This window comes from Nicotiana sylvestris, chromosome 6 (assembly GCF_000393655.2).
Source record: "Nicotiana sylvestris chromosome 6, ASM39365v2, whole genome shotgun sequence".
Classification (NCBI taxonomy): Eukaryota; Viridiplantae; Streptophyta; class Magnoliopsida; order Solanales; family Solanaceae; genus Nicotiana; species Nicotiana sylvestris.
In genome coordinates, this window is record NC_091062.1 from 163,380,549 (window position 1) to 163,397,697 (window position 17,149).

General features: G+C 38.6%; 1 protein-coding gene across 1 annotated transcript; it reads left to right on the plus strand.

The window, feature by feature from the left end:
* Positions 1-10,713: 10,713 nt before the first annotated feature.
* On the plus strand, positions 10,714-12,183 carry LOC138871597 (uncharacterized). The gene is made up of 3 exons (XM_070149482.1): positions 10,714-10,849; positions 11,170-11,774; positions 11,911-12,183. Exons 1-3 carry the CDS (start codon positions 10,714-10,716, stop codon positions 12,181-12,183), a joined length of 1,014 nt encoding a protein of 337 aa, XP_070005583.1.
* The last annotated feature ends 4,966 nt before the right edge of the window (positions 12,184-17,149 follow it).

Sequence of the window (17,149 nt, forward strand, 5' to 3'; positions counted from 1 at the left end):
GCTGAGTGCCTGGCAATAGAACAATGCCAAAATCAATATCTCTATCAGGCGGCATGCCAGGAAAATCAGTTGGAAACACATTAGGAAAATCATGTACTACTAAGACAAAATCAACTAAAGGGGTATCAATACTGACATCTCTCACATAAGCTAAATACGCATCACACCCCTTCTCAACCATACACTGAGCTTTAAGAAAAGAAATAACTCTAATGAGAGTGTGATCTAAAGTACCCATCCACTCAACACGTGGTACACCTGGCATAGCCAGCATCACGGTTTTGGCGTGACAATCAAGAATAGCATAATGGGGTGACAACCAGTACATGCCCAAGATAATGTCAAAATCTACCATGCTGAGCAATAATAAATCGGCTTTGGTCTCAAAACCACTAAGAGCAACCAAACACGATCGATAAATGTGGTTCATAATAAGAGAATCTCCCACATGAGTAGAAACATAAATAGGGGAACTCAAAGAAAACCGAGATACCCCCAAATACGGAGCAAAATAAGAAGACACAGAAGAATAAGTGGAGCCTGGATCAAATAGAACGATGCATTTCTGTGACAAACCAGTATAATACCTGTGATGATAAAATCGGAGGCAACAGCCTTGGTACGGGTAGAAAGGGTATAGTATCTGGCCTAGCCTCCCCCTCTAGGGCGACCTCTACCTCTCCGACCTCCACCTCTAGCTGGCTGAGCAGGTGGGATAGCAACTGGAGCTATAACCATAGCCTGAGAACTCTGCGGGGCATGTTGTGGCTGAGAAGTCTGTGGAGGTGCACCCCTCCCAAGTCTGGGGCAATCCCTCACCATATAACGTGTGTCACCACACTCAAAACAAGCTCTGGGAGGATGTGGTAGTTGTGACTATATCGGGACAGGTCTGCTGGACTGACCTCTAAAAGCACCCCGCGCAGGAGGCGCGCTAGAAACCGGAGGTGCATAATAAGGCTCCTGAGGCCTAGGAGGAGCTGGAGCACTACTGGCTGCTGGAAGAGTTGAATGAACAGGGTTACTCATTTAACCCCTACCATGATGACCTGCATCTGGGGTACGGGCACCAGAATAATGGCCCGACTCTTGAGACCTCTTGGCCTCCCTCTCCTCTCTCTCCCTAGCATACATACCCTCAATCCTCCTAGAAATGCTCACCACCTACTGATAAGAAATATCCATCTCCAACTCATAAGCCATGCTAGATCTGATGCTGGGAATAAGGCCCTCAATAAACCGGCGAACCCTCTCATGAACAGTAGAAACCAAGGTTGGTGCATGCTTGGCCAAATTGGTGTAATGGACAGCATACTCTGAGATAGTCATAGCACCCTGGCCCAAATGCTCAAACTCTGCGCTCCATGCGTCCCTAAGGCTCTGAGGAACATACTCTCTCAGGAACAGATCTAAAAACTGAGTCCAAGTCAGTGAAGCAGGCTCATCCGGACTGTCTAACTCATAGGTGCGCCACCACTCATAGGCGGCTCCTCGAAGCTGGAAGGTAGTGAAGGAAACCCTGCTCGTTCCTGATATACCCATGGTACGGAGAATGCGGTAACTCTCATCTAGAAATCCCAGAGCATCCTCCGATGCTATACCGCTGAATACAGGAGGCTTGTACCTCTTGAACCTCTCAAGCCTCAGCTGCTCCTCCTCGGAAGCCGCTACCCTGTCCTCGGGCTGAACTAACACTGCAGGCAGTACAGGAATAATCTTAGGGACCTTCTCAACATGAACTCGTTGCTCAGGAGTACAAGTGGCGGGAGTCTGTGCTCCTCCCCCGGCCTGAGATGTAGCTGCAGCAAGGGGAAGCAACTCTGCCTCAGCCAGAGTGGTATACATGCTCATGAACTATGCCAAAGTATCCTGAAGAGCTGGAGTAGTAGTAGCAGTAGGCGTGTCAGGTGCCTGGACTCCGGTTGGAACTGCTGGTGGTACCTCGGCGGCAGCTCGCGCAGGTGCTCTGGCTGCACCACGTGCACGTCCTTGGCCTCTACCACGGCCCCGACCTCTGACAGTTGCAGTAGGGGGTGCGGGTGCCTGATCATCTCGGGTAGCATGTGTCCTCACCATCTGTGAGAGAATAGAAGACAGAAGTTTAGAATTGTTATGTCACAATATCGCACGATAAAGAAGTCAAATGAAGTGGAATTTTCCTAACAGTTACATAGCCTCTCGTAGATAAGTACAGACATCTCTGTACCGATCAGCGAGACTCTAATAAACCGTCTTGTGATCCATGACTCCTATGAACCTAGAGCTTTTATACCAACTTGTCACGACCCCAGTTCGCCCTCCGTGAACTATTGTGACGGCACCTAGTCTCTACGACTAGGTAAGCCTAACAAATGCGGAACATAAATGAAATTTGCGGAAGAAATAATCAAAACCAAAATAACTGAATGGAAACAATAGTTATAATGTTGCTCGGCATATACAATGCAACATTCTCAAAACCAAGTACACTATCCCAAAACCCGGAAACTCACAGAAACACAAGCCTTTGGAATATCTAACAGTCTAACTCCAGAATATCTAACAAGAAAGAAAATACAGAAGGGCAATGTTTAACAGCTAGAATAGAAAGGGACTTCTCGGTCTGCGGACGGTGCAGATGTACCTCGAAGTCTCTAGAGTAGTTGCCTCCCTCAAGGATGGTAGGCCTGAGTAGTGGTACCTGGATTTGCACATCATAAACATGCGCAGGAGAGGCATGAGTACACCACAGTGGTACTCAGTAAGTGCCAAGCCTAACCTCGGTTGGGTAGTGACGAGGAAGGTCAGGGCCCGACTAAGGTTAAATAAAATAATAAGGTCAACAGTATAGAACAAAACAGTATAAATAAGTATAGCAGTGAAATAACACATGTCACGACCCAAAAATCCCTCCAAAGAAGTCGTGATGGCACCTAGTTTCTAAACTAGGTAAGCCTAACATTTACTGTAATAATATGGGTATTCACTAACTTTAAATTAAATTACTCTGAACAAAATACAATTCACAAAACCGGTAGTACAAGTCACAAGCCTTTCTAAGAGTAGTTATACAATATGATTACATCACTGTTCCGAAGCAAAGGGAACAAATGGAAATAAGTACAATTGAAGGTGACTCTGAGGACTGCGAATGCTATAGCAGGTTTATCTTGAGTCTCCACCGCAACGAATAGCTATCGTCGATCAAAGTCATGGATCTGTACACAAAAATGTACAGAAGTGTAGTATCAGCACAACCGACCCCATGTGCTGGTAAGTGTCTAGCCTACCCCGGCGAAGTAGTGACAAGGCTAGGACCAGACACTCACATAAACCTGTGCAGTTTATAGCGTACAAAATAATATGAAGCAAATAATAATAATGGCAACGATGATCAACCAATGATATAAATAGCTGGCAACAAGAACACCAAAATTGCTTCTCAACAAATAACAAATACAAGTGCAATCAATTAATCAAGTCCTTCAAATATAAATCTTTCGCTTATAAATCCTTCAAGTAATAATCTCTAAGATAATATGTTTTTCAATAAATATATTTTGAATATATTTCCTTCAAATAGATATCTTTCATATAAGCATCTTTCGAATATAATTCTTTCGAGTAAAGGTCACCTTGTGACACCTCATATCATAATCATAAATAATATAGGTCTCAGCCCACTTTCGAAATTTCACAGCACCTCGTGCCCACATTTATGTCACAACCGCACGGACAACTCACGTGTCATTAAATAAAACCATAATATTTTCCCCGGCACCTTGTGCCCACATATTTCTGTCTCACATTGCACAACAATATTCTCATGTTACTCAGCTCATAGGTTCCATAACCCAATACAATTAAGAATGTTCAAGGAGCCTCATTCACTTAACATAAAGTAGAGTACATCTCCCAACGCAATTAGGAAATCAACAAGAAAAGATGACGTTATTATTTATTTATTTCTGAAATCATTTGATAAAGAAAATACCCTTTTCAATTACTGTACAATATCGAACGAATTAGTACCTTTAATACGAGAAATCAATTGAGTTAAAATGTGACAATCTTTTTGAAATTTGGAGTTTTGAACACAAACAAATAAATAAGGTGAGGTATCGTAAACACTATGGATTCGAACACAATGGGTCACAACAGTAAAGGGACCTAACTAGTTAATATACTTGAATTGTTAATAACAAGTAAACACATCAACAGTGAGTAGGAAAACAACAGTTGCACGACATCATCTTTCGTGCTTTTACTCTCGTTCTCACCAAATCAATCATATAAAGTACAAGGCATTTTCCTTCGTGCTTTACCTCACATAATGATGGCACGGAATGATCCTTCGTGCATTAACATTTATATCATGGCACGGAATGACCCTTCGTGCATTAACATTTATATCATGGCACAGAATGACCCTTCGTGCTTTACACTCTTTCCTCACAAACAACAATACACGGCATCACCCTTCGTGCTTTATCACTCTTCCTCACCCAAGCAACAATCACAAACAATGGGGCGAGGGAATATACAAGGCTAAAATAGGAATCCCGGCAAGGGAACAATAAGTAAACAATTTAGATCCCGGCAAGGGGACAACATTAATAATATAAATTTCCCGGCAATAGAACAATTGATGCCTCTTTCTCTTTCTTTCACTTTCATTTCATAACTCACTCTAACACTTGAGCCAATGTTCCAAAGTATGCAATTATCTCATAAACTTTCACAATTCGTATTATAACTTGAGTCATTGCTCCTCGAAGTTCAAGAACCACAATTACTTCATTAACTTTCCCGGCAAGGGAACAATACTATCAAAACAACCATCCCAACAAGGGAACAATACTTATCAAAACAAACATCCCAACAAGGGAACAATACTATCAAAACAAATATTCTAACAAGGGAACAATAATAATAATAACACATGAAGCGCAATAAACTACAACGGAGTCACAACAATTATAATACAAGACTCACGGGCATGTTCGACCGCCAACGTATAGATACTCGTCACCATGCCTATACGTCGGACACATCACATAACAAGTAGAAAATATACTCAACTCATATTCCCTCAAGCTAGAGTAGACCAAACACTTACCTCGAACTTCCATGGCCAACTCAAGCATTTACCTCGCGAATTCGTGCCCGAAATTCTCAAATCTAGTCATAAACAATTCGATTCAGTCAATAAAAATTATAAGAACTAATTACATATGAATTTCTACATTTTCCATTAAAATTCGAAATTTAACTCAAAATTTACCGTGGGGCCCACGTCTCAGAATCCGACGAAAGTAGAAAAATATGAACACCCATTCAACCACGAGTCCAACCATACCAAAATTATCCAATTCCGATACCATTTGGTCCTTCAAATCATCATTTTACATTTTTGAAAGGTTCCACAATTTTCTTCCCAAATTCCATCTCAAATCACGAATTAAATGATGAATTCAGTGATAGATTCATGTACTCTAACCAAATCTAAGTTAGAATCACTTACCCCGACCAATTTCTTGAAAAAACCTTCGAAAAATTGCCAAAATCCGAGCTCTCTAGGTCAAAATATCAAATAAAAACCCAAAACCTCGTATTTATAGAGTACCCCTCGGATTCCGACACCGCTGACCGCACAAAAATGACCGCGGTCGCGCAGGCCTTGCTCTGCAGGGACAGACTTTAGTATTTTGGCCATAACTTTCTCTATATATATCCAAATTGTGATATCTTTACCTTTCTGGAAACTAGACACGAAGTGCTACAACTTTCATTTTTGAATCACCTCAAAATTCTTGCGGATCAAAAGATATGAGCTTCCGAAGTAGGACCAGTGACCTGCAGATTCTATCCCTGCGCGGCCGCGCGCCCAGCGTGAGAAGGAGCACGGTCCGCGCCGCCACTGCTGCCCTCTCCATTTTTCTAAGTTCCAGGGTGTCCGTACTCACTCAAAACTCAGCCCGAAACACACCCGAGGCCCCCGGGACCTCAACCAAAAGCACTAACAAGTCTGAAAACACATCACGGACTTAGTCGAGGCCTCAAATCACATCACATATCATCAAAATCACCAATTATGCATGGATTCAAGCCTAAGAACTTATTTAATTTTCAAATTTCACAACCGATGCCGAAACACATGAAAACTAGTCCGAATGACCTCAAGTTTTGCAGACAAGTCCAAAATGACATAACGAAGCTACAGAAACTCTCGGAATTCCATTCCGACCCTCGGATCAAAATCTCACCTATCAACCGGAATTCGCCAAAATACTAACTTCGCCAATTCAAGCCTAATTCTATACCGTACCTCCAAAACCACTTCCGATCACTCTCCTAAGTCACGAATCACCTCCCGAAGCTAACAGAACCATCAGAACTCACATCCGAACCCTCTAACACATAAATCAATATCCGGTTGATTTTTTCCAACTTAAGCCTCAAAATATTCTTTATATTTAACTCCGAATCTTCCGAAAACCAAACTCGACCTCACATGCGCGTCATAATACATATTATGAAGCTGGTCGAGATCTTAAGTCGTTGAATGAGGCGTTAATTCTTAAAACGACAAGTCGGATCGTTACAACACAGGATGTACAGGACAGCAACGACCATACAGAAACAAGGTAAACACGGAAAGGAAATACAGCTCATCACCAATGATAACTATCGGGGATCTCCCAGGATACCGTTATGTAGTCCCATATGTACATATCCAATGAATCTCACGGGATCCCATCCCGTAGTCCAACTCATAGTGCACGGGGATCTACTGAAATCCAGTTCCGTAGTCCCTAATATAAATACCCAGTACTGTGCAGGGGGATCTACCAGAATCCCAAATCCGTAGTCCCAAAATAAACATGCAAGGGGGAGCTACCGAAATCCCACATTCGTAGTCCCAAAATAAATACACAGTAGCAACAGGAAAATATACAGAAATGGCAATATTTCATATTAAGGCAACAAGTGATTCTAGCCTAGCATGCTCCACAGAATTCAAGTAAGGCAGGTTGAACAAATAAAGCAATTAAGTCACTTAGACATACTTTTCTAAGCTAACAACAGGCTTAATAGTGCAAGTAATAGAAACAGGAAAGGAAACATACTAGTAATTACTAAAAAAAATTAGATTTCCAACAATTAGCACAAGTACGCACTCGTCACCTCACGTACAAGGTATTTCAATTACCAAATATACCAATCCTAAGAGGAAGGTCCCCCATACAAGGTTAGACAAGCCACTTACCTCTAACCGGCTCAAAATCAACCCGAGACCACGTTCTTGCCACGAGTACCCGACTCCAAATGGCCCAAATCTATTCAATTCAATTTCATAATGTAAATAACACTTCAAGTAACTAATTGTACAATTAAATTCTAAGCTAATACGCAAAATTAGGTCAAATGACCAAAATGTCCCTTGGGCCCACGTCTCAAAATCGGGTAAAATTTATAGTTTAAGAATTCTCACACTCTCACGAGTCTAACCATATCAAAATTATCTCAATCTGATGTCAAATCCCCAATCAAAACTCAATTTCTTAGTCTAAGAATTTTTCCCCAATTTCCACCAAAATTTCAAAATTAAAGGATGGATTTAAGTGTATATTCATGGAAATTAGTCTAAACCGAGTAGGAATCACTTACCCAAATCGCCCAGGTGAAAATCTCTTCAAAAATTGCAATCTCCTAAGCTCCCAAGTCCAAAATATTAATTATGGCCCAAACCCTCGATTTTGGATTTTAAAAATTTGTCCAGGTGTTTCCTTCTTCACGAACACGTCCCCTTCTTCGCGATCGCGAAGGCTCAACTCCCAACCCATCGCGAACGCGGCCCCCATCTCGCGAACGCGTAGATCAAGGGCCCTTCGCGAATGCGGGACCTCCTTTATGAACGCGAAGGCCAAACCTTCAGGTCCACGTCCTATCCCTTCGTGAACGCGATGGCCTATCGCGAACGCAAAGAACAACTGGTCTGCAACACACCAGCAGTTTTTTTGCAACTTCAAACATTAAGAAATGGTTTGGTTAACCACCCAAAACTCACCCACGGCCCCCAGGACCTCAACCAAACATACCAACATATCATATAACCTCATTCGAACTTGTTCCAACCTTCGGAACGCACAAAACAATATCAAAACACCTATTTCTCATCGGATTCAAGCCTGAGAATTCCAAAAACTATAAAAATATGCTTTCGATCAAAAAGACTATCAAACCTCATCCGAATGACCTGAAATTTTGCACACACGTCACATTCAACACTACGGAGCTACTCCAGCTTCCGGAATTCCATTCCGACCCTCAGATCAAAATTTCGCTATCGAATCAGAAACTTTAAAAATTCAACTTTCGGCATTTCAAGCCTAAATTAGCTACGGACCTCCAAAACACAATCCAAACACACCCCTAAGCCCAAAATCACCCAACGGAGCTAACAGAACCATCATATTTCCATTCCGAGGCCGTCTTCACACTGTTCCGACTACAGTTAACTCCCAACACTTAAGCTCTTATTTAGGGACTAAATGTCCCAAAACTCTCCGAAACTCAAAACCGAACATCCCGATAAATAAAATTAGCAGAAATAAACTTGGGGAAGGTAGTTAATAGGGGATTGGGGAATAAATTCTTAAGAGGACCGACCGGGTCGTCACAATACTAAACCTAAACTAAATATTTACGCTAAAATGTGTAAAATCTTGGAGAGGGTCAAAAATTACATGTCTACACCGATGTGTTCCCTTCTGACCTTCCAAGGATGCCACCGGATTGTGATATTTATTTTTGTATTAATTTGGATCCAGGTACCCAACCTATATCGATCACATCGTACCGTATGGCTCCGAAAGAGTTGAAGGAGTTGAAGAGGCAGCTTGAGGATTTATTAGCAAAGGGGTTTGTCAGACCGAGTGTATCACCTTGGGGTGCACCAGTAATATTTGTAAAGAAGAAAGATGGAACATGCGGATGTGCATTGATTACTACTAGTTTAACAAAGTTACCATCAAGAACAAGTACCCATTGCCGCATATTGATGATTTGTTTGACCAGTTGTACGATGCTAGGGTATTTTGTAAGATCAATTTGAGATCTGGGTATCATCAACTAAAGATTCGGGACTCAGATGTCCCGAAGACTACTTTCCGTACAAGATATGACCATTATGAGTTTCTGGAGATGTCCTTCGGCTTGACTAATGCCCTAGCAGAATTCATGAATTTGATGAACCGGGTGTTCAGGACTTATATTTATTCCTTTGTTGTTGTCTTCATTGATGACATTTTGATTTACTCATGAAGCTTGGCGGAGCATGAGCAGCATTTGAGAGTGGTGCTTCAGACATTGCGAGAACAAAAGCTATATGCTAATTTATCCAAGTGTGAGTTTTGGCTAGAGTCTGTGGCATTCTTGGGGAATGTTGGGTATTAAGGTGGATCCCAAGAAGATTAAGGCAGTCTAGAGTTGGCCACGTCCCACTTCGGGCATTGTTCCAATATTTTCGGTACTGATTTTATTTTCTCGACGCAAACTGATTGTCTACAAAAGGTTTTCAATCTCTCTATATAGAAGAACATATTCAATGACTACTTTGTCGATTTTGGTACAGCACGGTGGACACTGGGATAGCAACCGATTTGTAGATTACTCAATTGAAGACGTGGTGATTAGTACAAATATGAAATTTGGTAATTTTTTTCCTACAATTTCAAAACAATTGATGGTTGACACCACAATTATTTTCTTGAAATCAAGTACAAATGTGATGATAATTCACTACCAATGATGATACACAATGATATGGGATTGCGTGTATATATCGAGTTGAAGAAGAAAAATTATGCGTTTAATGTATATCCACTATGTTTAACGGTGAAAGAGAAAGATATGCATGTTTTTAATCGAAACAGGAAAAATTCATCTATCTGCCTACAAATTGCCGGTACATATGATATACATAACGGTGATGCACTGCAGTTGGTTGGGTTTGATAACATAGCTGATCCTAAAGTTGTAGATTTTGATGAAACTCCAATAATAGATGATCCTCTAAATAATACTATTACGGAAGGCCAACTTTACAAGGACAAGGAGACACTGATGACTTTGTTGTAAAACTACGCTATTCAAAAAATAATTCAGTTTAAGGTTGATCGATCAAGACCATCAAGGTATGAATGTATATCTAACTTTAATAATTGTATACAATCGTGTATTTTTATATTAACGATGCACGATAGTTTATCTAAATTAAATTACTATTGTGTAAATCTGGATGTTGTTAGATACTGTTGGGTATGAGTCAATGACTGTTGCGCGTGATTTTCAAGTCTTCATCTCTAAACAAGTCAAAAATATTTAGGATTAGAAAATTTAGTAAGGATCACGCATATTCAGTGGAGGATAGATTATTTACATACCATGTAGCTACTGCTCCTATAATTGGAAGAGTTATCTGTGATAAATATGTTGATCCTAAAATAGTATACACTGCAAAGGACATAATGAAAGACATGAAAAAACATTATGGTATTGACTTAAGCTACTAGAAAGCAAATAGATGAAAGCAAAAGGCAGTTCAATTTTTGAGAGGAGACCCAAGTGAGTCGTATGGAAAGTTTTTGAGTTACATATATATATATATATATTGATGCATTCCAACCCGGGTCGGTTGTAAGTTTGAGGAAATCCGAAGAAGGATACTTCATGTATGCTTTTTTTGCATTATATGCATCAATTAAGGGATGCGAATTTTGCAAACATAATATTGTGGTTGATGGAAGCTTCCTTAAAGCAACATACAGAGGAATTTTACTCACAGCTTGCTCGCAAGATGTTGGAGGTTTGTTTTAGAAAAACTCTGTTGTATTTCATTATCATATCATGTATATCCATGTGTCCCATTGTATATCAGAGTATTCTTATATGTATATGTGTTCATCTTATGTGTATATCCATTTATACATATATATTTATTTTATATATGTGCATATTAATTACATATCCATAGGTATTTCATCTCCATCCCCCCTCCCATCCACCGCATGCATATTATTGTAAAATATTTTATACTAATGTGTGTATATACTAGACACTTAATAAATAGCATATATTTATAATAAGCACTTTATTGAACAAATATAATTAATATTTTGTAAACAGGCAAGATTTTACCACTTGCATATGCAATTATTGATTCGGAGAATGAGGCCTCATGGAGGTGGTTCTTCGAAAGTTTTAAAGAAGCGTTCGGTGACAGAGATGGCATGTGCATTGTATGTGACAGGAATGAGAGCATAGCGAAGGCAACTTTAATAGTGTATCCACAAGTTTCTCATTGTGTTTGTATATGGCATCTATGGAATAACATAAAAGACAGATATAAGAGGAGCCAAGAAGAGTTAAGAGAGATATTTTTTGCTACAGCAAGAGCATATACCATTCAAGAGTTTAATCACCATGTGACAGAGATGGAACAAAAAGATGGAAGAGTGAAGGATTACTTATTTGATATTGGGTGTCACAGGCGATGTAGAGCACATGTAAAAGTCAACAGAACAATGACAATGACTTCCAATATCGCAGAGTCATTAAATTCAGCAACTAAGCAAGCGAGGGAACTTCCTGTATTAGTGGAAGAAATTCGAATTTTGATCAAGAGGTGGAACTACACAAATCGAAACATTGTACAAGCATTATTTACAAAGCTTACCATAAAATACAATGCTATATTGGATGAAAATCTTGATGCATCACAACATATGATGGTATGTTTATATTATATAACGTGTTCCTTATTTCATATTCATATTTGTCTACATAAACACTTAATAATCTATTGGGTTAATCTTTTGTATTAGCTACATAAAGTCGTGCCTAATATTGCTTTTCTACAAAATATAGGTGAGGCCATCAACTGAAAGCTTACATTCAGTTATTGGCAATGGGAGGTTGTTCATTGTTTGCCTTGGGGAAAGGACATGTAGTTGTAGAAGATTTCAGTTAGATCAAATACTATGTCTACATGCATGGTCAGTGTTGAGGTCAAAAAACTTGGAGGGTGAAGATTACTGCTATATGTACTACATCAATGAATACATGTTGCAACCATACGACATTTCAATTATTCCTCTTCCAGATAAAAGTACATGGACAATACCTGCAGAGGTATTATAACAAGTTGTGTTGCCACCAGTCGGGAATAAGATGCTTGAAATACCTAAGAAGGTGAGATACAAGAAGGTTTCAGAATCGCAAGCTAAGAGGCCAAAGAGTTCATGCGGACAATGTGGATGTGAGGGTCACAATAGGAGAACATATAGAAATATACCTAATCACCACTGAGTGGTGTTGTTCCCAATAGATTACAAGAATTATTAGTTTAAATAAAAGGAAGGCCTTAAATATAAATGATTGATGTATATATCAAGTTTATTAATGATAAAATATTATTCAGTTCAAGTGCAACTCAAGTTATTTAAATTTTGCACTTGCATATTCAATTTTTAATTTATTAGAGGTTGCATTTTCTCATGTATATCAAAATGTATCATATAATTTTGCCGATCGAGATCAATACATTAAGTTGTGTAGGACATGTAAATCATCATGTATATTATTGTATAGACATGTATCATACACGATATTTGAAATAATATTTGACATGTATCATACACGATATTTGTCTTTTGTCGTGCTTAATTTACACACTATCGAGTGTTGACTCACATGATAGAAAGACATGAGCATGAACAACAAAATTTAGATATATACATCTAAATTTTAAAAAGTAGAATAAACAGTAAAGAAAACTAAAAAATTGCATAAATATCGAAATACCGGTGGTACATACTAGTAATTTCTTAATTTAACAAAAAAAGCGAAAGATACTTTTATCCTGCAAAAGATAAATAATATATTGAAAATATTGTACCATAGTAAGCCACAAAATAAAACACGAATGTGTTTACAGATCCCAAAGTAATAAATAACTAAACTAAAGAATAAGACTAATTGTTCTTCAATATTACAGAAGCATTTTTCTAAAACTTCTTTTACAAAACTCTGGCTTACTTTCATCTTCATTCTCTTGTTTGGTTATGCCATAATCCCACAATAATGTACCAAGTCATTTGCGATGTTTCTATATATCAAAGTCAATTGGAATTGGTCTTTGATGGATAAAATACTCGACAACAAATGCCACATATACACCACAATCACTGAAAAAAAGTGAAGAGAAGTTAGAAGGATTCAACACCCTTTAATAATATATTATTATTTTAAAAAATAAAATAGATTGAAACTTAACATACGCGTGTTTTTGTTGTGGCAAATCATCGACCATGTGAATAGCTAACGGATCAGCAAGTGGTCTGTCTCAGTAGAGTTTATTTGTCAAATCAATATCATGTCTCTTCCTGTAAAACCTTGTACTAGTCAAGAAACGAGCAATCAACACTACATATGGTTCGACAGCCTCGTGAATTTTAGCATCATGTCCCACTCCTCTTATGAAATCATACACGTGTATGCACATATCCTTAAAAGTCAACACATCTAAAATACAATGTCATTCATCCTTCAAGACTATAGGATTAGTACATGATCAACGGTGTGCCACAAAATATCGCAAGGCATGTATAAGCCTCACATATACTCAGCTATTTCATGATCTTTAGGGATGACATCATAGTCCCTATTGCTCGCAAGAAATTGATCATACAATGATTTTACCTTAACACATAATGGAAAATTTGTTGTAGTGAACGACTTTGGAATGTTAATATCATACCTTTTTTTTAGATAGTAGAAGATGACAATAATATATTGTCACGACCCAAAATTCATTAAAGATCGTGATGGCGCCAGACACTGCTGTCAGGCAAGCCAACAATTAAATACTTAATTTAGGTCTCTTTTTAATATTGTTGAAATCATAGTATTACTTCAATTATATAGTAGAAGGTGGAAAAATTCAGAGCAAATAATAATATTTTTCACAATCTCAATATTTAATAAACCGTAATCGTCCCAGAACCTGATTTCACAAGTACATGAGTATCAACTAGGAAAAATAAAATAACATGCATCATCTGTCTGGAATACAACTTGGAAAGGAGAGAGAGAAATATAAATACTCTGAAGGAAACTCTACTGGTTGTGGATTGTAATGTAAGATGCAGCTTACCTAAGTCCCAGTATCAACCACGCCGATGTGCCCACAAGGCCACTAGACATACATGTGCATGTACAACAAAATGTACATCAAGTGTAGTATGAGTACATAAAATAACATGTACCTAGTAAGTATCTAACCTAACCCTAGAGGAGTCGTGACGAGGGGTCGATATAGATACTTACTAGTGGTCCAATAATATCAGGTACAGAAATGATAAGCAGATATGAGGCACAACAAATAAACGCAATAAACAAGCATAGATACGTGGTACAATCCTCCTCTTTGAAATAAACTCAAACTCTACATTAGAAATTACCTCCTTAACCGAAGCACCAATATAGGTACAATGGGCCTCATCCAAATATATTATCATAATTCAATCCGGAAAACTCACGGATACACTAGTTTCTTGCCGAATATTAAAAACGATTCCATGAGGATATGATATAGGAAATGCCGAGGCGTACGACCCGATCCAACATAATAATTAAATTGTGCACTATCGAGGGTCGAAAGGCACGAACCATAGATGCAACTATTAACCTGCCGAGGAAACGGCCAGCTCCCATGAGAGTGTGGTACATAAATCCTGTCGAGGCAAATGGCCCAATCCCATAAGAATAAGAAGCTTTAACGGGTCCTTGACCCTACTCATGAATAAACGTGTGAGTTATAATTTCTTTAACAAAACCTCTCAGTGAAAATATATATATATATCTATATATATATATATATATATATATATATATATATATATATATATATATATATATATATATATATATATATATATATATATAATTACTCAATGACTAATCATGAACTCGTGAAGTCTCTACAATAGTACGTCTAGTCTCAAGTAGTAATGTAAAATAGAGGAATTTAATAGGCAAGAGACTGCTCAAATAGTCCAGCTATAGCATGATGTGAACCTAAGCCTACCCGGACAATAACATGAATGTAGCTACGAACGGGATCTCATCACCTCGTGTGAACGTAGCCCCCACAACAAGTAGCACACATCAATTTACAATACCTAGGGGTAATTTCCCCTTCATAGGGTTAGACAAGAGACTTACCTCGCGCCGAAATTCCATAACCGGCTCCCAAGCCTTTCCAACAACTCCAACCGATTCCCAACGCTCCAAAACTAGTCAGTAAATATGCAAACCAATGAAAATATACTCTAACACTCATAACAATTAAATTTACAACCATTTCCAACATCGTTCAAAAAGTCGATAAAATCACCTTCAGGCCCACATACCCGGATTTTGAAAATTTTCGAAGATAACTTTACCCATAATCTCACGAACTCAAATATATAATTTATTTCCAATTCCATGCTCAAATTCGTGGTCAAAATACCAAAATAACCAATTCTAGGTTTTCTACCAAAACCCCATAATTTCTGCTAATTTCTATGTTTAAATCCTTATACAAACCATGTATTTAACTTATAATAAGTGTGAATCACTTACCTTGTGTTGTGTCATGCCCTAACCTAGGGTGGCATGGTTGGCACCCGGTGACATACTAGCCCGAGCGAATCACTCTATAACTTATTTGTTTTTCTTCTATAACTATCATGGGCCAACATGGCCGCAACTCATAATGTATAACTCTAAGTGGGCAAACATTGTATCAATGAACCATCGTTCTTAAAACATGAGTACATATGAGCCGTAAAGGCCTCTGACATACTGTACAAAATGAACCTCTGTCTACAAATCCTTTAAGATTATTTGACATCAAATGGGACAGGGTATCGGCCTACCCATAAGTCTGTAGCAAAACTCTAACAAAATGATTCATAGACTCGGCTGCACTCCGAATTAGGTGGAGTCTTACCGATCCTTCGCTGAATGCCAATCTTGTTTACAATGAGGGCTCATCAAATTGATTATCTATACCTGCAGGCATAAATGCAACATCCCCAACAAAAGGATGTCAGTACGAATAATGTACTGAATATGTAAGGCAGAACTGACATAACAATAAGTCAACATTAATTAAAGACATATAAGAATCAACCTGAATATCTGAAGTGTCTTTGTATATGCATACTTATTATACTTACATAAATAATGCTTCTCTTTGAGAGTATTTCTATTATCCATATCGTATGATGCATGGCTGCCCAACTGATCAGTGGTAACTGTCCGATCGACCGTCGCTCGGTGGTAAATGTATGACTGCCCAACCGATGTTCAATAATGATACATAACTGCCCAACCAGTGGTAACTGCCCGACCGACCGTAGCCCGGTGGTAAATGCATGTCTTCCCAACCAACCATAGCACGGTGGTAAATTAAGATGTTGTCACGACCCTAAAACCGACCCGATCGTGATGGTACCTATCGTGAAACTAGGCCAGCCGACACAACTCACAAATTAACCATTAATCAATATAAATCATTTTTAAGCTTTTAATTAATCCAAATATCTCATAATGTAAGTCTAATTGAACAGCGCAGAATAAATACACAAGCCTGATATCGGGGTGTCACAAGTCACGAGCATCTATTAAGGTCTGAAAATATACTAAACAATTTAAGGAATACAAGAGGGAGAAGAGTAGTGGCAACTTCCTTGCTAACTCCAATGACTCTGCCACTGAGCAATCAACACCCGCTACCGGGTTCAGAAATACTTGAATCTGCACACAAGGTGCAGGGAGTAATGTGAGTACGCTAACTGAGTAAGTAATAAAAAATGAAAGCTGAGCAGTAAGAAAACATGTAAGCCACATCAACACGCTACAACAAATGCAGGACATTTCCAACACAGTACAGAAATCATTTACTTCATAAATCAAGCTCAGTTTCAGTAAAAACCTTTGAAAACAACTTTCAATAGTTTCAAACGAGTGATAAAACAGTGAGTGAAAATGATAGAAAACGTAGACAGCCCCTCGGGCAAAACATGTACCATAAATCGCCCTTCGGGCATAATATCAA

Excerpts from the sequence above, each read along its gene's own strand:
- LOC138871597 (XM_070149482.1), top strand. The coding sequence starts at position 10,714 with ATGTATGCTTTTTTTGCATTATATGCATCAATTAAGGGATGCGAATTT. Across the intron at positions 10,850-11,169 it reads TTGCTCGCAAGATGTTGGAG|GCAAGATTTTACCACTTGCA; the intron begins GTTTGTTTTAGA and ends TTTTGTAAACAG. Across the intron at positions 11,775-11,910 it reads ATGCATCACAACATATGATG|GTGAGGCCATCAACTGAAAG; the intron begins GTATGTTTATAT and ends TACAAAATATAG.